At 38.9% G+C, this 20,773-nt stretch overlaps 1 protein-coding gene across 3 annotated transcripts in view; it reads right to left on the bottom strand.

Moving 5' to 3' along the window:
• Nucleotides 1-20,369, bottom strand: part of Tsc22d2 (TSC22 domain family member 2) — a 52,353-nt gene extending 31,984 nt beyond the window's left edge. For 2 of the 3 annotated variants that reach the window (XR_009056276.1, XM_057756883.1), the window contains exons 1-2: nt 17,482-19,414; nt 5,871-5,942 (exon numbers count right to left, since the gene is read on the bottom strand). Coding sequence is in view for 2 of the 3 variants with exons in the window: in XM_057756883.1 (XP_057612866.1) it covers nt 5,871-5,942; nt 17,482-19,400 (1,991 nt within the window). In the remaining variant the exon portion in view is untranslated. Of the gene's footprint in view, nt 1-5,870; nt 5,943-17,481 lie in introns of all 3 variants that reach the window. The other variant, XM_057756884.1, reaches the window with a different exon arrangement.
• Nucleotides 20,370-20,773: the final 404 nt, after the last annotated feature.

The following is a 20,773-nucleotide window of genomic DNA, read 5'->3' on the forward strand; positions in this document are numbered from 1 at the left end:
AAAAATGCCATTTTAAAGGATATTTAGCAAAGGATAATAAATTGCAATTATTTTCATTTATTAAAATTTATTTCTTCCAAATATAGCAAATATTTTAGACATAGCCAACTAAAGTCCAAACATGGAAGCTAATTTTTGATAATACATAATATTTAAAAGTTCTCTTATCAATTACAAAAAAAAAACCCCAAATGTATTTGTGGTGCTAGTATGAGAATGTGCGTGCAGCACCTAAAGAACGCCGTCTACAGCTTAAATCTCTCCCGCTACTCCAATCTTTAAAAAAAAATATGAAAACTTCATCTAATTTTTCTTCTCAAAAGGATTATAAACTCATTTACACATGAGTTTAAATATACTGAAGTATGAACCTAAAATTTTAAAATGTTAAGGAATATAATGGAAAAACAAAACAATAACAAAAGAAAGACATTCTGTTTGTTCTAGGTCACTAATATTAGGGTATATTTTCTTTAAGTCTGAGCAAGAATAATAATAAGCTTTTCCTAACAAATCTTTGTTTCCTAACAAATCAAGATTTTGGAAAATAGTTTAGTGAATTAATTTACACAATTTCGTGCTATTTAAAGACTTGGTTTACTTAAAATATGATATATATATATATACCTCATAAAGTAATCCTAAAATTTCACCCTGAAAATAATTACCATGACCTCTGAAAGTAGGATGGGTGATATAGGTTGAGTAATTTAAGTAATGAAGGAACAAAATCATGTAGACTGGTAAATAGCTGAACAATTTCTCATTGCTGATTCTGAAGTCTATCAATGTGTAGAAAATAGATATCAATTTATCAAATATAGCTGAACTATAGAAAAACTAAGAGAAGAAATGTTTAGGAACTAATGAAACAGTACTCCAAAGAATGGGGCTAAGATTTATGATTAAAACTATGGCAGCAGACAATTCTAAGAGCAGATGCAAATATTTTCTCCTCTTTTGGTTAGGAAGCAATATTCCCAGAGTGTTCCCATTTCTAAAACATCCTTCTCATACTATTTCCTCCTCTGATCTCAACGTTACGTGGTACTGCCACAGTTCTGGCATCACCCTCTCTTACCTTACTCTCTTCCTTGGAACCCTGACCTTTCCTAAAGTTTGAACTCTAAAAACAGAGAAAAAATATTATCTATTTTACAGCATTAAAAAGCTTATGTATCAGGTAGCTTTCCAAAACATTATTCTCTGCACAATAGCATTGAGCAGACAAAAGTTCTTTATCTACCCAGATTCACAGAGTCTGCGAGCTCTGCCTCATACCTGGGCTAAAATAAAATACCACTTTTCAGAGATGATTAATGGATAGCCTGGTCAAATTCAAAGCTTTTTTTTTTTTTTTGGTTTTTTGAGACAGGGTTTCTCTGTGGTTTTGGAGCCTATCCTGGAACTAGCTCTTGTAGACCAGGCTGGTCTCAAACTCACAGAGATCCGCCTGCCTCTGCCTCCCAAGTGCTGGGATTAAAGGCGTGCGCCACCACCGCCCGGCCCAAATTCAAAGCTTTTTGATGTATAAAACTTTATAAATGGAACTACTCCATCAATAGGCAAAGTGTAACCAAAATCTGTCTAGATGGATAGTGTATAATTTATGCACACGACTCTGTTTAGCAAATGCATCACTGTATATGTCAGGAATCTTACTCCAATAAAGGAACAAAGATTTTTTTTTTTTAAATTTATTATCTTACTTCTTTACCCAGTTGCATATCTGGATATTTCTACCAGTCTGTCAACTAATTCATAAAACAGCTAAAACCATAAATCTCATCTATATATCTATTCAAACTAATTCTTTTACTAATGCATCCTACAATATGTGCGTTCCTTCAGTCAACTGGGTTTTGAATACTCTGGAGTTGAGTGCTTCCTTATAATCCACAAGCTGTAAAATCTTATTAATGCCTTTTTGTTAAAAAATCATACTTCTCTTTGTTCAATCGAGTTTTTCTTGTTATTATACTATACAAATAATCAAATCCAACTATTGTTTTTTTACATGTATGTGTGTGTGTGTGTGTGTATGTATATATTTCCACACATGTATGTAAGCCCTACATATTCTCAGTGGTTCATAGTACCATTCCTCTAACTAGATTGCTTCTTTCCCTCAGTTTTCTAGTTCTAAAATACCAATTTCTACTCACTCTCAACTAAGAAAGCTACCTCACTCCAACTTTCCTTGTAAAATGGAAAGTGCCTGGATATTATAAAGGGCCATCATTTTCAATTATGTGATAATGATTCTCTTTATCTTTTCCCAAAGACCAAGCTCATTAGAAGTAGGTTTTGAATTTTACAATCTTGATTTTCCTGATATTATAGGAATCAATAAGTTTGTGTCAAATAATGGCATCTGACCACTTTCCTTATTAATTTACATTTAAATATTCCTGTTACCATAAGAACAAGCTAACGCCAAGGAAATAAATCATATATCCCTTGTAATTGCTTAACACTTACTGACTAAATTTAACCAATTTCTTCATGAAGACAAAACACTCCAAGTGTTTATCCATAAGGCAAATTCTTAAAAGCAGTCTGGTTTCCTCTCTTTAGTCTTCTCTCCAGCACTTCCGTATCTTACTGACAGACATTTAAGTAAACTGTCTGTTGTAATTCTTACATTAAGCTTTCATAGACAAAAACTCTTAATGATGCTTGATTCCTAGTGATTATCGAGACAGATTTCTAAACTAATTTTGTAGATTTAAGAAAACCAAGAATGAACACAATTTTTAAAAGGTAGTTGAAATTTAGCATCACTAAAATGCTAGCTAGTATGTGAGAATACCACAAAAGATGACTTCACAATAATATAAGCTCTTAGAGAATTAATCATTTAAGATATGTAAGGGGCTGATTATCTTTGAGCTATCAGTATCACTCTCCTCATATTTCTCATCACTTCCAAGGACTTTCCTGAGGACTCTGCAACTGACAAATGAGGAAAGGAGCACAAAAACTATAATGGTACCTAAAAGACTTGAGTAGCTTCAATTTCAGTCCATAGTGATGAAAACCCTGAAGAGCTGAGAAAAGATTATCTGAATATAGACAAAGGCAATCTGGTTATTGAAAAACCTCTCAAATTACTAATTCTAACTTAAATATAGGACAAACAGGTAAGTTAATAAAGGTAAATAAATAAAGGAGAACTGGTAAGTTAATGAGGAATAGCATATTAGTAATTTATAATTTGAATATAAAGATACTTGATAAATTGAAAGTATATTGGAAGGAGAAAAAGGTTTCAGTCCTTAAAATTGGGCACAAGCATGGACATTCAGATAGTCAAACATGATTAATGAAAGCTGGTTTAAAAGCTATCCCCAGGAACGGAGCAATGGCTCAATGGTTAAAAGCACTTCAGCTATTCCAGAGGATCCGTTTGGTTCCTAGCACCCAGGGAACTGGATGGCTCACAACCAGCTGTTACTCCAGCTCCAGATTTGATGCCCTTTTCTGGCCTCCATAGGTACTTACACACTAAGTAGCATACCCCCGACTCCCAATAAAAATAAGCCTTAAAAAGTCTACCCCACTGATGGGCAAATTTATGCTTCAATATATGTAGATAACACAAATCATATACAGGAGTTATGGCTTCCTAAACCAACGGTTCTCAACCTCTTTGGGGTTGCATGTCAGATATTTACATTCTGATTCATAACAGTAGCAAAGTTATAGTTGTGAAGGATCAATGGAAAAAATCTTATGATTGGGGGTCACTACAACATGAGGAACTATATTAAAGGGTTGCAGTATTAGGAAGGTTGAGGACCACTGTCCTAAATTCTTGAATAGTTCTATTTAACAAGAGAATTACCTTTGTAAAATACTTATTTGGCAAACCAATTGTTAAAAAAAACAAACAAAACAACAACACAAAACCCCAAATTTACAATAGTCCAAAATAAGGCTATTTGGTGAGATCCAAAACAAAGCCAAAAGTTATTAATTAACATTTTAAAAGCAGTATTATTCTGCTAGGAATAAACAGAACCACAGTGCTTTCTCAGTGTCAGTTAACAAGTCTGTATTTGCCAAATAAAGCTGTATAAACTGTTCTGTTAGAACTAATAAAGCCAGTCACTCCTCATTTGTGTGTGTGTCTATCACTTCCCCCATCTTAATAATAAGGCAAGCCTCCCAGTGATTCTGGACCTTGTTGATTTGCTAGACTGGGTAGACCAGCAGGCCAGTGAAATTCTGGGATTGTCCTGTTGTCGCCTTCTAGTGTCTGGACTGCCACACCTACGTCATTTTTTCTCTTTTATATGGGTGATAGGGATCTAAATTCAGGTCTACTGCCTTTTTCCCAGTCCAGAAATATATTTTTAACCTATGAAAAACTAATAGATACAGAATTTGCCTCATTTCTGAGACGCTAAAAGTATTTGGTATCTACTAAAAAGAACAAGTATTTAGCTGTAACAACACATTGTGACCAAGTAACTTCTATGGTTGTCCTACAATGAAACCACTTTAATATTAGACCAAAATTATAGAAAATAAAGATTAAACTTTCCACAACGTATTAATGAAAATAATATATCATTTATACTGATATGATAGCTTATGAAAGCTAGATATTACAAATAATTAAACTGCATTTAAAGCTACTTATCATATTCAAATAGAGTACTATATTTCCTTTGTATTGAGGAAAAGTATAAGGCATACCTCAAGTACTATTTACATGATTAAAACTTTGTTTCATACTATAATCTAGTTATGTATTTCTTTATAATACTTTATACTGTTAGAACAAAACTAATTTCAACTTGATTATATACACAGCATTACAAATTTTAAAACTTCCTGTTCAAAAACTATCTAAAATAATTTTTGGTTAAGTAAGGAACAAAACATCTAAAAGATATAAAGTATTAGAAAATATCTTTTTAGTTATACACACAAACAAATCAAACCAAAAATTAAAAGAAAGTTTTACTATTTACTATTAATGCAATGCAGACCATGTTTTAATATGACATGTATAGGCACTTAGCAACAATCTTTTCTAATGAAAGAGGAGAGTTGAGTCTATTAGTGTTATCCAAAAGTATGCCAGATGACACAAACGCGTTGCCAGGCAGAGTTAAAAGAATCTAACAAGCTTTGTGGGAATTTAAGAAACACTGTACTCAACTCCTATTAATTAAATACAGAATGATGGACTGCTAACAAATATTCAGCCAAATAACTGAACAAAGCATATACTATTTAAAAATGTGTGTTAAGCAGAAAGATAAACCAAAGTATCTTTTGCCAAAAGTGAAATCAAAGAGTTTTTTTGTTTTGTTTTAAGTGAAAAATAAGACCTAAACAGTATCTCTGTGAAAAAGCAACCTGTTTGGGGTCTTACAAATTGTTTTATAAATATACAAAGTTCTAGGGTCTTACAAATTGTTGTATAGATATACAAAATTCTAGCAAACAAATGTGGTGACAATTCCTTGTCAAAATTAATGACAATTTTGTTACTCAGGTCTTGTCCCTCTTCCAGTTTAATTTTTGAATGGTATTTTGTTTTGTTATAAATCCTATAAAACAGCACAAAAATAAGACTTATTTAACAAAAAAATATTTTGCCTTAAAATATATGAAGTGACTATTTCAAGACAATAGAATATGTAATCCTTAAAAATAGATATAACATGCACAGAATGCAATAAAATTAAAAAGCACATTTATTTTCTATAGAAAATAGTCTTTTTGGTTTATTTTGCTGCTTTGTCCCATGCTAGATTCCATGTGATTTCCCCCCTTTAACAAAAGTCAGTTTTATGCAAAGCAATTCATGCATACACTTTTGCATGTATGCATTCCATATCAAGTAATCATACCTATCCCAGAGGCTCTTTGATTCCTGAAACGTGTTCAAATGGAACGCTTGGTAGAAAGCAGTTGAAGGATTCCTGTGAGATCCAAGAATCAAATGGAAATGAAGTTGAGAATGTACAGTATATTCAGTACTTACAAAAATGGAAGATTTTAGATTCTCATACAGTGTAACCACTTAAATTTGAAAAAGGAAAAAAAAACGTTGAGACTGCTTAAAACAATACTTTTTAAAGCACACAAAATTCAGAAACCACAGTAATTCAGATTCAAAATTTTAAAAGAATAAATAACAGATAAAGTTAAATACTAGCATTCAATTGTGTGCATATATACATAACAGTAACCAGAGCCTATCAACACCATGTTGTAGTGATGCCTTAATGATCATCTATGGTTCTAGCTGTTGTTCTCCAGTAGCATATCCACATACAACACTAAGCTATAGCTTTCTAGGATTTGTTCAAAGTGAAGGATTAATGATGAATAATAAAGAGTCCTTCTTGGTTGGACTTGATACATTTCCACTTTTAAGTTTATTTGTGTGTAGTTTCTCTAGGCTAGTGGTGGGGGGAACAATGTGATTGTATGGAAGCATTCTAATTTCTTGCATGAGTATAATGCCCCCTTTAAAGGGGAAAACCTATCAACTGTATCACTCATTCTTACTATCCCTATGGTTCAACACCACAGAACTCTAACTAACTAATGAGCTCATGTAGGCTAACTCCAGTATGTACAATTGACCCTATATGTCAGGAATTTCTCAGGGAGCTAAGCTTTTGACTAACCTGGTTCCTAACTGTTTTCACTCATTAAGCATAATTCTAATGTCTTCCTCACCATCCACCTGTACGTTAGGGGCTATCATGTACCTGTACTATCACTTAAAAAATCCTTAACTCAGGGCTAAAGAAGATGGCTCAGTGTTTGAGAGCATATCTGCTCTTGCTGAGGACCCAAGTTTAGTTCCTAGTACCCACTCATAACTGCCTAGGACTTCAACTCCACGGATTCTGATATCAAATCAATCATCATCCACTCAATCAACCAAACTTTCTACTCTGAGGCCACAAGAAAACAAAAAACAAACAAATCCAATCTTCGATTCATGGTAGGAAGTAAGAGCAGCAGTAAAAAATATACTATATACCCAATGCTACTCAAATTGCTTTACATTATTGCCTCAAATTTCTACAACATCCCTACCTAAAAGGAGTAAGAGGTAACTCCCCAAATGTCAGAGTAGGTAGCCTAATTTTATGCTTTTAAACCACTATACTAAACATACCAGAGTCAAAACCTGACTTCTCTAGCTCTATGTTCTTTTAAAATAACACTGTTATTAAATAGTTAAACATGATTAAGTAATACTATAGTTTTATTTAGCCTTTGTCTAATAGTTGAAGACTGTAACCATATCTAAATCTTTAAGGTACAGCCAATGCTCAATTGCTATTATGTTATTAAAGAATAATCTTCAGATGTTTTTCTGAAACCTTAGTAGGTGCCTTAAGAAAGGCTGCTGGATTACAGGACAGGAAACAAAAACCTGCTTCTGGGGCTTGAGAGGTAAGTGGTTCAGCAGTTAAGAACATTTCTTACTCCTGCAGAACCTAGCACAGATTTCAGGTAGCTCACAACTCACTGTACCTCCAGCTCTAGGAGATCCAATACCCTTTTGTGGCCTCCACGGACACTGGCAGACACACAGCATACACCACACAAACATCACGGACACTGGCAGACACACAGCATACATCCACACAAACAGATGCATATGCAAGTAAATGAAAAAAAAAATACAACAACTAAACCTTAAAATTATTCATAAAGTTGACTGCAACAGCAATCAAATATCAACAATCACCAAATTAAAAACAAGAGAATCATGACTTCAAAACCTGAATTAAGCCAAGCTGTGTTGGATGCATAGCCCTTTTTCATACTGCATTTTAGATTTTTATCCAGTAGATATCACTTTTCATAAACTAGAAAAGGCACAGACACTGGGTAACAGAGAATCACCAAAGTAGCTGAAAAAGTACAAAGTAGTTAAAAAACTAGTAGGACTTTTTAACAATATAAAGTTTTTGTTGCTTTCCTTACTCTATTTCCTTTCTAGTCTTTAAACCCTTTTTCTTACCTTTTTCTTTTGATTGTCTAAGGCAATCAAAAGCACAGGTTAGATCTGCCAACAACAAAGTTTAAGAGGAATCTAACATCTTCTAACTTTTGTTAGGCTACCTTTTCCCACTGTACTTCAAAATCAAGTCGGCCAAGTAAGATAAAAGGCAAATGAACCAAAAATTTAATTTGGCTCCTCCCACCATCAACTAAAACAGGTTTGCCCAGGACCATGTGAGCACTGGGCGGCTATTCCTTAAATTGTTTAGGAACTTCAACTTTAATGGAAAGACTCAAAGTCAGAAGGAGAAGACTAACAGAGTAAATTTTGAAGTTAGTCCCTAGTTTGGAATTAAAAATACTTTATAAAGAGCATTTAAAATGAAATCTATTCAGAGGGATGACATTTTAAAGAACTTCCGATATTTTGACTTTGGAAATATCTATATTAATTTGAAGCAAATTCACCTACTAAACAAAATGGCTTCAATTAAAGTCTTATGAAATGCCATCATTTTTTCAATGTAATGACACAGTATTTCTCAAATATAAAAAATTATCTACTGTTAATAGTAAACCTCAGGATATGAGAATGATCTATGAAATAAAGTACAATAATGGGAGGAAAAGATATATTTTATTCAGTGGTTTTGAAAAATGTCTACAAACAAGAAAACAGCATTTTCATTTAGATGACTGCAATAAATTCAATATAAACTACAGTTTATTCTTCTAAGAATTGCTTTACTTAGAGTAGTAGTTTATATTCACTTCAAACAAGCTGTTAGGAATCTGGTTTCAAATGTGATTTCTTGTAGAAGAGAATATATGGTCAAAAATGCAAAATTTAAAATGATATCAATTATAACTTGGTGCTATCAAGTTTCACTTAGCACTGAAATGATCTTATTAACAGAGCTTTCCTTGGGACCTCAGCAGCCTCAATTTCTTTGTCATTCTCAAGTAATTGTTAATTGTGACCACTGGTATTTACAAATGGCTTTTCTTTATCTATTCCCTGGCTTCATACACTAGTCTGTCACATTAATTTCCCAGCACAGGAAAACAGTATGCCAGAAAGTGACAAACACATAGAATACATATCCACTTGCTTTAGCAAGACATTCTATTTATAGGGCACCTACAGTAGGGAGAAGAAACACACCTGCATACCCTACATCTCAAAATAAACCTAAAGTGTTGGTGAAGCTTAAAGGGAAACATATGTGAGCCTCAACTCAACAAAAACCTCTTTTCTAACTCCTTTTAAGATTTAAACAGAAATCAGACAAATAAATATCAACAAGGGCCATTCCAAATTTATGTGTGGATTTTAAGTATCTGTAAGTATCTTTCAGGTAAACAGTCACAACATAACCATCAGTGACTACAGTAATTTTCCTTTCTTCCCACATCGTTCATTGTTTGCTAAGCAATAAAGCAAAGGAGCACTCGCTTTGGAGTGGCAGACCCAAGTGTTTATGTTTTATCATGTTTCCTTAATCCACAAAGGAGAATAAAAATCTTGCTTACAGGTTGCAAAGATCAAATGAGATAATTTTTATATAGGGTTTGGCACAATTAAGCTTAATTTTATGTTGTACAAAATTTAACTTTTGGTAGAGGATCTTAGCAGGCATTAAATATCTCATCATCGTTATGGTAATGTTGAAGCAAATGAAATACTTAAATTTTGAGCTAGGTGTACCAAACTATTTAGTACATTCTACCACATAACAATTCTGACTTCTGGGCCCCAGTGAAGACCCCCATGCAAAACATAATTTTATTACAGTTTAATGTATAATACAATAATTACTGAAATTATTGAAGTAAATTGTAAGATAAACACTACTTTAGCAATAAAATCTTCAAGAAATGCTTTTAAGTAGAAATTATAAAGTTAATGTAAGAATCTAAATTTACTGTGGTATTAAGCCCTTCACTATGCTTCCTGTCAAGTTAATCAAAATTTCCCAAGTGCGACAGTCTTACTCTTCCATTTCATTACACAAGCTGCCACTTCTCTGAGCTTAGCAAGTCATTTCTCTTATCAGTGATCTAATGTGAATGGCCCATTTAATTAAAACTCAGTCCAAAAGTCACCCTCAGAAGAACGTACAAATAATACATTGATTCTGAAGACAGAAGTGGGTGGCTGGGGAACAAATGTAAGAAGTTTTCAATTTATCCTGGTTTGGATATTTTAAGTTCTCAACTATATACACACATGTATATGCAAAGACAGTGTCTGAACAGACGTCATCAGTCTATATTAGGAAATCAAATTTCTTAAACTGTTCCCCATTAGCACTTACTATCTGCTCCATCAAAACCTAACACATATGAAATATAATCTAATCATATAGACTACTACCTTGGAAGAAAGAGTCTCACTTCCGTACCCTATCGTTTACTACTTGGAGAACTACAACAATTGACTGGTGTGTTGTTCCTTTAGCTATTTACTTTGCATACTTTAGCTATTTACTTCTCAAGCATTTGAGTAAAGAAGTAAGCTTCATTTTCTTTCTTCCTTCCTTCTAATCAATCAATCAATCATACAATGGTTGGTAGTGGCAAAAAAAAAGGGTTGGGGGTTGTGACAAAAGAAAGTTTCTTTCCAACTTTATTTAAAAGTATGGGTTCAATAGGACTAGACAGAACTTTAAAACATGACAAAGTGCCAAATTCTAGCTTCACCAATATTGGGGCGGGGACGACTGAGGGGAAGTAAATGACTTGATTAATTAAACCAGCAGAGCAGTTGGAAGAACGAGGATTAGAACACAATCTGCTGTAATCCTTACCGCTTCAGGACTAAAGCAGTAGTCTCCTTTTCTGTGGGCACCAGCAGGCACACACATGCAGGCAAAACACCTATCCTGATTAGTCTTATGTTTGCACATCAAAACTGAAGACTTGGTAAAATTGTACCATTTGAAGGGGTAATCTGCAGGAGTTTGGAGCTGGAACTACTTACTCCAATTTCTGTAATGTATACTTGCCACCATACTATCTTATGTTATAGATTATTCACATAAAATTTAATACTTTAAACCAGCAGTTCTCAACCTGTGGGTCACAGCCCTTTGGGAATTGCATATCTGATATATCAGATGATTTATAACAGTAGCAAAATTACAGTTATAAAGTAGCAAAAAAAAATAATTTTAATGGTTAGGGGTTGCCACAACATGAGGAACTGTATTAAAAGGTTGCAGAGTTAGGAAGGTTGAGAACTATCCAAGGTTGGCATCCTCATTTTTCACACAAACAGAATATTTACAGAACTAAATGACTGGTTTAAACCAGTTCATTTAACAAATACACAGCAACAGTAGATTTTAATTCAGGTATGTCTGGCTTAACTGTCTGTAATGGTCATTCATGTGTTAATACACAAACATACTATTGCTTTTATTTAATCAAAAGAACACCCTTTTTCATTTTTGTTTCCATGGCAGAGGTAAAGTATACAAAGAACTTATTTGGTTTATACACATAACCTCCCAAGTGGTAAAACTACAGTTCTATTTTAAAAAACTAATGGGCTTTAAACTTTGCTTTTGAAAACTTTTATTCATATAGTATGCAATTTACCTGTTATATAGGCTGTTAATAGAAAGTATGGCCTAAATAATTCAAAATAGATTTAAAATAGTCCAATGTTCTTTATAGTCACTGACATTTGACAGAAAGAGTTTATCTTTTATAGTGTGAAACTCCAGCCAAATTTTAGTGAATACTTATGGATAAAGAGACTGAGGTAGTTTAACATTCGGTTCCACTTGTTTACCCTACGTAGTCTGACCAATAGTAAATATCCTAGGTGGATAGAAATAAAATTAGTAACTTAATTAACTTAATTACTTCACATACACTATATGTATATAGATACTGTTTTCTTAAAGTAAAAGAAATATATTTCTTTAAAAATAATTAGCACAACTTAAAGAAATAAGATTAAGTCTGATTTGGCATTTTAAATTTGAAAGGGAAGGGGCCTGAAGAGATGACCCAGTGGTTTCCTGTTACTTTACTAAAGGAGTGGGTGACTCCCAGAACCTACACAGCAGCTCATTCCATCAGTTACTCCAGTTCCAGGGGATTCAATGCCCTCTTCTGGTCTCCAATGGCACGAGCAAGCACATACATGGTGCACATACATACATGCAGGCAATACATTCATACATATAAAGTAAATCTAAGTTTGTTTAATTTGAAAAATTCAGAACATACATGAAATTTCATCCGACTCATGTAAATATTTATAGGGATATATCAATTTATATATCTTCAATATTACCACTCAAGTTTGATGTATACACAGTGAAGACTATTTGTTAGTGTCATGGAATGATAAGGCAAACTGATAAATTTTTACGGGCGGCAAATAATTTTGTTTTATGAGACAGTGTCTCATTATGTAGCCCTGGCTAGCTTGGAACTCATTATGCAAATCAGGTTGGCCTTGAACTCAGAGACCAGTCTGCCTCTGCCTCCCAAAAAGGCACCTAACTTTTGCTTTAAGCAGTGCCAGGCTAAGAACATAACAAATATTGAATAGTTAGTATGTCCTTGATTTGCTATGGGAAAGATCAATGATTTATGTATGCACGATTCTTTGTAGATGTACCTTATCAGTATAGTGCTATCTAAAATAGCTTAAACCACTAGTTGAGTATAAAGAAAAAAAAAACCCACAAGCTTAAAGGTTTATTCCAATACATGAGTTTGGCTGCATAATAACCCCCAAACAGTACTAACAATTAAGATTTAAAAAAAAAAAAACAAAAAAAAAACTCTAGTCTTTTTTTCCATAAGCATCTAGTAAGGGGGTCAACATTTTGACTACATTAAATTAGATAGGCTGGCTTTTTTTTTTTTTTTTTTTTTTTTTTGATTTTCGAGACAGGGTTTCTCTGTGGTTTTGGTTCCTGTCCTGGAACTAGCTCTTGTAGACCAGGCTGGCCTCGAACTCACAGAGATCCGCCTGCCTCTGCCTCCCGAGTGCTGGGATTAAAGGCATGCGCCACCACCGCCCGGCTGATAGGCTGGCTTTTATAAAGCCCCTTCTCTTTATATTTACTAAAGAATAATAGAATTAGTAGACAATATCGCTTCAGAAAAAATAAATACAAAATGGTCTAAAACAATTACCCAAAAGTAAAAAGTTACAAAAATCAGACTAGTAGTCTTCATTATTGACAAATTTATTTCTTCTAAGACCAAAATGTTATTCTACTATATTTTCTTTCATTTTTGTTATCTGCCATCACTCAAAACAATACTTCTCTACCCCTCAACTGGGACCCTCATGGAAAATGAAAAATCAGAATCTCTTTTCTACTCTCCTAACATCCATCCCTCTATTAAGAAGATAGGGAGGTAGGAGCATTTGCTTAGTGGATTGCTACTTGTCATTGAAGGACACTGCATCTAACCTGTCTCCCAGTGCAAAAAAAGATTAACTCTACTACAAAGTCTCAAGTATCAAATGCATAATCCTAGTGTCACACCCATTTTCAAATGAATGTTGTCAGAGCCTTACAGAAAAAATATATTAATACTGCATTTATTCTTAGGGGTACATATTAACCCTATTTCTAATATTTGTAAAATGACTTCTTACAAAGATGATTTCATAGATTTATGATCCCATAGGCTTCTTTTACTTACATGAAAAAAAAAACTACTAAAAATAGTTACCTGGAATATGTTCCATCCCTATACACATAAGTGCTTATTTTCTTTAAAATAATAAACATTTGGCCCAAATTAATTAGTTCTCAATTAAAAAATATGTAGCAGTAAATATAAAAGGCTAAACGCCTATTGATATAGCTGTAGGATTTTCAGCTTCTTTGGAAAATCATCGGTCTTTGTAAATTCAAAATTTCTTTTATTTATATCTATGTTTATGACTAATGTATATTTTAGTAGTTAGATATCCTTAGATATTTCTAATGAATGAATGAATATACCATCAACAGTTTTTATATTAAATGTCATGTATACATTGATTTTATACTTTTTGGGGGGGGGGGGCTTTTGAGACAAGGTTTGTTTGTGTAGTCCTAGCTGTCCTGGAACTCAAGAGATCCATGCATCCATGTGCCTCTGCCTCCCAAGTGTTGGGATTAAAGGCGTGGCTTGACTTTATACTCTGACTATCTACACCTTGGTAGGAATGCTTTCCCAAGGTTTTAGGAACAAGACAGTATCTTGCTTGTGATTTACTCATTACTGGTAAAGCTGAAAGATCAAAATCACCTCCATGATGTAATAGACTGAACAAACAGATTCAAGTAAGGAGCTTTCAGATTTTTAAACTTATGTGCTGGGAAACCTAGGAGATTTTTCTGTAACATAACTCTTAAAAGGGGTCTGTAGGTTTTACAGCACAACAAGAGGACATGTTGTTCCTGGTATGTATTTAAATAAATCTTTTTACTTAAACTTCAAGTTTAAAAAGACAGAACATTAAGTATATATGAAATCCATTAAATATATGAACACATTTGTGTTTATAGCACATACCAAAACACACCAGTAGCGATACTAGTCATTAGCAAACTATTCAAATTAAACAAGTCACTAAAGAATCCTTACAATAACCAGGGTTTCAACTGTCAGTTAGACAGTTGACAGTTCACAATTATAGCCATTCATGAGTTCCTGGAATGCTACCTTCAAAGTTCACACTGGTCAGTTATTTATGGACAACAATCTGTACTGTGCTCCACTTAGGGCCAGTAATAGCTCACATTCTCCTTTTATTTACAGTAAAGGAGTCTGTTAAATGTATAGACAGTTTAAACAAATTTTGTAATGTTCACTGTAAAAGTGGCTACACAATTTTTTATCAACCATCATTACAATCATCAGTTTATACAAATTTAACCTGAGAAGTCTTAATGTGTAGTAATAATTTTCTAATCAAAATGGCTGGAAAAAATCTCACAATTTGATACTTAATGTAGGGTTAACAGGCAAGATAACTGAGAAACCTTTGCATCAGCCCTTTTAAGGTGTCGTAGTAGTTGTTTAATATAAATGATCTCAAAATTGATTCAATATAGGCCCTTCTATGGAACCAAAACCACGAAAGAACTTCAAATATATGAACCTAAATTAATCCACCTTGTTAACCTCCCATTTCCCTTCTTTTGTTTAAAAAGAAAACAAAGACCTGTTTACTAAATTTGGAATTTAAACAAAAAAAATGAATATTTACAAGTATTTCTTTAGGATCTAAATGTATTAACCTACTCACGAAGTTTAAGACATACTTCCTCGTGATCTCACCAATTTATATGATATTTGAAGGATTATAAATAATACTGCAAGATTTTGAGAAAGTAACCTCAAATTATACTAAAAGTAGTATTTCTAGTTAGGACTGTTCTTTAAAAGGTATTCATTCATTCATCTGGTTAATTTAAACGTGTGCCTCGAAAACCGCTATTTTCAAGTGCAAAACTTCTGAATGCTCTCTTTTACAGAGACTTTCTTTAAAAACAAAACAATACAAAAAACCAAAACCCCTATCTAATTAATGGATTCATGCCTTCACCAGGTGTGTTGGTTCATGACAAAACATCAAATGTGTAAGATTACATCTTGGAAAGAAGAAGATTAAAAATCAATGGTAAAACTGATAATATGCAATGCAGAATTTAAGGTTGGGGTAAAGGAGAAAGTAGCACATTCAAATGGGACCACACACAAACCCTTGAAAAGGATCAACTGATGCAGTAGCTAAGAACAATGATGTAGTACCATCTGCAGTGAAAACACTGGTTATATTTGGAATTATGATTTCTGAGATTACTTTAACTACAGTAAGGTAAAATATATGCACCTGTAGCACGTATTCAAAAGGAATGTTTCAGAGTTTCCATCTGTCAACAGATTTCTACTTCAGTACATTATTTATCATCCTTTTAATTTCTGAGGAATATGTTATGAACTGCAAAGTGTGTGAAGAGGAAAGATGCATTCTTCAAGCAATAGGTTTTAGGTGTGTAATAGGAGGTTGGGGAAAGTCACTTACTGAAGAGGTACAGATCAGAAAGGGAAAGTTAAAGGTAATTTATAAACTTTGAAAATATAGGTTCCTGATAGTCATAAAAGACAAGATACCATCAAACTTGAAAGGGAGACTCCACCTGACCTCCCAGTGAAAACAGGAGCAACTAGAAAATTGAAGGATTTTTTTTCAGTTGCTTCGAAAATCAGTTTTTGTTTCATTTTTTTTAAACTTGGTAATTCCACCTCTATTAAAATTTTCAATGACTAGCTAGCTGACTAGCTAGCTCACTTAGCTCTGAGTTCTCAAGTGCAAAGACTTCCTACAACTTGGCTACAAAATTCATTAACTCTGAATTACAAAAACAGAGATGAATTCCAGTAATCATTTTTAAACCAGCAGAAGAATATATAGAGTAAAACAGGGATAAGGAGAAGTAAAAAGCTAAGAATGTGAGGGATTAAAGTATACTATTTCATGGTAGTCTTCTACATACCAATGATTCTACAAACTCATACTACGTTTTGATTCTCTTAGCAATTGAATTAACCTCTCTCAAAAACCTTCAAGTTTAAGAAGATGCTCCACTCTTTCTCTGTAATTTTTAATGTAGTGCTAAAATGTTGCAATTAAGGTTTTAACAAGGTTGGAATTATATAATGTCAAAGGTCTACATGACAGCTCCTAAAAAAAGGCCAAAATTCCTCATTAGACCATAACCAAACATAAGCTGCTATAGAACAGTGTAGAAATACACTGGCTTTCATCTAAAATATTAAAAAAGCACTCCTTACACTCTAGGTAGAGGGCGTTGGTTAAGGACATACCTTTCAAAAACTGTAGTTTCTATTACTTGTTTGAGCACTTTGCACCTCCCTTCCCTATCTTAAAGACTTCTGCTTAAACAAAAGAAGTATCTCTGAGAAGCTACTGGGAATCCTCAAGACTCCTTTCTGTTAAAAGTCTGTCTGACTTAGATTGTCAAAGACAGATTTCACGTTTTACCACTCTCTCTCTCTAGTCTTCCCAAATTCACTGATGGGAGTGTACGTCTATTTCCTACTCTGGGCCCCAACTAGAAGGCCTTCTGGTTTTCAGTCTCAATTTCCAAACTAACTTTGGCCAAACTCTGCCATAAGCACTCAAAAGTACTTAATACCTTAGGAAGGGACACCATTACTGATGGGAGGGGCACACCAGCTCTCATTTTTAAACTGTTAAGCTGTAACATCAAAGACATTGAATTACTATCTAAGTTTTAAAAACAATAAATAAAACAAAAACCTTGACCATGTCTCCTTACACCTCTAGTTCAAAACTTTGTATTGATTTTACTAAATTAAATTTTGAAAAGAAAAATAAAGGCCTCAAGTGAAAAAAATCTCCCCAAGCTGTATCCTAAGCTATTTGGACCAAGCAATCTTAGCAGATATTTAACATAAAAATTCCCATACCTGTCTTCATCACCATCAACAGGAATAGCTATGTTGAACACAGAGCTGGCCAGACTGTTCATAGGTGTTAACTGAAGGGGGTTTGCCAGGGCATCTGCAACTGGAGGCTTCACAACAGGCTTATTTTCAGCAATGAGAGAAAGTGGTGGTTGAGGTAGGGGTTCTGATTTTCTTCTAGTATCGTCAACTTGCCCGACTAAAGGCTGGGTCTGAGTCTGAAACTGGCTTAGGTCAGACTGTGGTAGGCTCGTTGGTGCACTGTGTGTGCCTTGCGCTAAGGGCGGCCCAACTTGTTGGATGACGCTGCTGCTCCGGCTGACTGGCGTGTGGCTGCTCAGCGGCTGAGACTGGCCCAGAGGCGCGGGTACATTTGGCATAGTAACAGAAGTGGTGGGCACACTAGGCACGCTTGGAGCGGGTACCGCGGCAGGCACGTTTGGAACTCCGGGCACCACGGTGTGAGGACCACCAGGCACGGCTGACAGCTGACCACTGGCCCCCATTTGCGGCGGAGGCTGCACGGACTGGGGCTGCCCAGCCCCGGGAAGCCCGGAGCCTGGCTGCACCACGCCTCCCATAGCAGCTGAGGCCACTCCCGCCGGCTGACAAGGAGCGGCCTGGACGCCAGGAACCGGACCTGGAGCTTCAGTGGGCTGGGAAGGGGCGCCCATCATCTGCGCACTCAAGGAGGAGACGCTCTGGCCAGAGCCCAAAGGAAAGCTGGCCGCCGAAGCCGAGGTCGCGCCAGCGCTTGAGGACAAGGGCTGCGCAGGGCTGGGTGGCTGCAGGGCCACGTGCGGCTGCAGGTACTCGCTCTGGCCCGGGGGCTGCACGGGCACCAAATGCCCGGGTGCTAGCTGAGGCTGGGGATACGCGAACTGCTGGGGATGGTGCGGCAGCGAGGAGCCCACCGCCGGGCCCGGCTGGGCGGCCAGGCCCACTGGCGGCGCCAGGTTTACATTCGTCGGTGGCAGAGCCTGGCCAATAGGCCCCGGGAGGGCGCCGCCGGCCACGGCTCCCTGGAGCTGGGTTGGCAGAGCTCCTGCCGGCATGGGTTGCGGCCCGGTCGCCGCTCCCGGGAACGGCGGCAGCGGTGCCGAACTTGGAGCCACAGCCCCACCTACGGGCGGCGGAGGCTGCGGCTGCCCAGCGCTGAAACTCTGCGGCTGGGCGAGAGTGGGCTGGCTCATTTTCTCCGACGGGGGTAGCTGTGACACAGCAGTCAAGGAGCTGTCAGTTCCCGAGTCCAGCCCGTGCGCCCCCTGCATGGAGGCCACCACCACCACCACCGACCCTCCGGTGGCGCCCAGCCCGCTGTCCCGCTCGGCAGTCTGCTCCAAAGTATTGCTGTGGCGGATGCAATCCCCGGAGCGGGTACTATCCGAATCCCTCTCGTAGTATTCCATACACGTCCATCGGCCGCGCCGGTACGGCTCTCCGCTCCCGTGGTCCAGCTTGATCACGCGGAAACGGGAACTACAAGTGGCGGGGGGCTGAGATGGAGTTGCACTACCCGGGCCCGGGGCGGACACCGGAGTGGTGGCCGACGCCAGGGTCTGGGCGAGCGCCCCCGCCACGCTCCGGGCCGACACGCCGCCGCCTCCGCCTCCGTTGGCGGGTGCAGCTGAGGCGGCGGCCAGCTGCCCATCCAGGATGAGGTTCGGGGACACGGTCCCGGGAGTTTCCGTATCCCCGACATTGTTGAGCGTCTCTTCTGAGGAGCTGCGCTCGCACACCTCCTCGGGGCCGTAATCGGTGGCCCGAGAGACGTCGAAGATCTCCGAGGACACGTCCTCGGTGCGCGACTCGTCCGGGTCGTCCAGGCTCTCGGTGTCTTCGGTGATGCTGGTGGCCACCTGCGCCGTGGTGACACTGGTGATCTGGAAGCAGCTCTTCTTCTTGGCCGGCATCTTGGACATGGTGGAGAAGGCTGGGAGGACAGAAGCTCCTCTGGGATCCCACCGGAAACCGGGAAGGGCCGAGCACGGGGGCCCCCAAAGACAAAGTCCGAGTTCGCGCCTGGGTCTACGGCCCGCGCCGCAAGTCACGGGCTGCTCTGGGCGCCGGCCTCTCGGCGCCACATCCTCCTCCTTCCGTCTCACCTCCCCGCGGCCGCGGCGCCTCGCTTCAAGCCGGCAGGGGACCGCTCGAGCGTGCTTCAGGGGCGGGCCGGCTGCTCGCCAGGCTCAGCCGCCGCGGTCAGTCCAGCCCGGTGCTCGGCGCGGTCAGCAGGCCCGGCTGGGGGTGGAGCGCAGGGCGCAGGAGGCGGCGGCGGCGGTGGTGGTGGCGGCGGCGGCGTGAGGGGCGGTTCTGCCCCGCTCGGGCTCCCTCCGGCCGGGGCCCGCGGCTGCTCCCGCGCGGCGACGCGGACGAAGAAGAAGAAGAAGGCGGAGCGGCGAGGCCAAGAGCGGCGTTTCCCGACGGGGGCTGGAGGTCCCGCGGTGGGAGGGCAGCCCTCCGTCCCCGGCGCTAGCCAGAGCGCAGCCCGGGGGCCATGCCGGCGGTGGCGGCGGAAGCCCGCTCGGGGGCGGGGAGGACCGGCAGTCTGGTCTCCCTCAGGGAGCCACCCGCGGCGGCGGGGCCCGGCCTCCTCGCGGCTCAGGCGTGTGAGGGGCGGCGGCGGTGACTGAGGGAACGGCAGGCGGGCAGGCGGGCGGGCGGGCGGAGGCGCTCGGCGGCGTGAGGAGGAGGAGGAGACCGGTGGCGGCGTCTTCCGCTTCGCCTCGGCGCGGCCGGCTTCGTCAAGCCTGGAGAAAAAACTGAAATTCAAACTGCTGAAGCAGCGGCTGCAGCTCCCTCCCCTCAGCTAAGATGGGGCTGAAATGGCCGCGCCAGGGATGCTGGGAGGAGCAGCAGCAGCCCCGCAGCCGCCGCCGCCGCAGACTAAAATGCCGCCGCTGCCGCAGCCACCGCCAGCGCCGCAGCCGCCGCCGTTCCGTGACGCGCCGGCGTCGTGACGTCACCACCCGCCCCGCCCCCTCCGGTTTCCTGCAGTTTCGCGTGGAGGCTGGAAGGGGGTTCGTGGGCGGGGCTACGGGCTAGAGAAAAAGGGGGAGCGGGTTCTTTATTTAAAATTTTTCAAATTTAAATTTCACGCCGCAGGTTCACGAGGAGTTGAGAGGCCGAAGGGCGGTTTCAGATTGCGAGCCTGGAGAATCGCACGGTCCAGTGCCGGTGCGCGGAGATCCTGGATGACTGCAGGTCATGTGCCGCGTCTAACGTTTAGCATAGTCTAAATGGAACCAGGGCGCTAGGGGAGAAAACTAGGGCGATCCAGCGGCAGAAGAGGTGT

This window comes from Chionomys nivalis, chromosome 24 (genome assembly GCF_950005125.1).
Source record: "Chionomys nivalis chromosome 24, mChiNiv1.1, whole genome shotgun sequence".
Lineage (NCBI taxonomy): Eukaryota > Metazoa > Chordata > Mammalia > Rodentia > Cricetidae > Chionomys > Chionomys nivalis.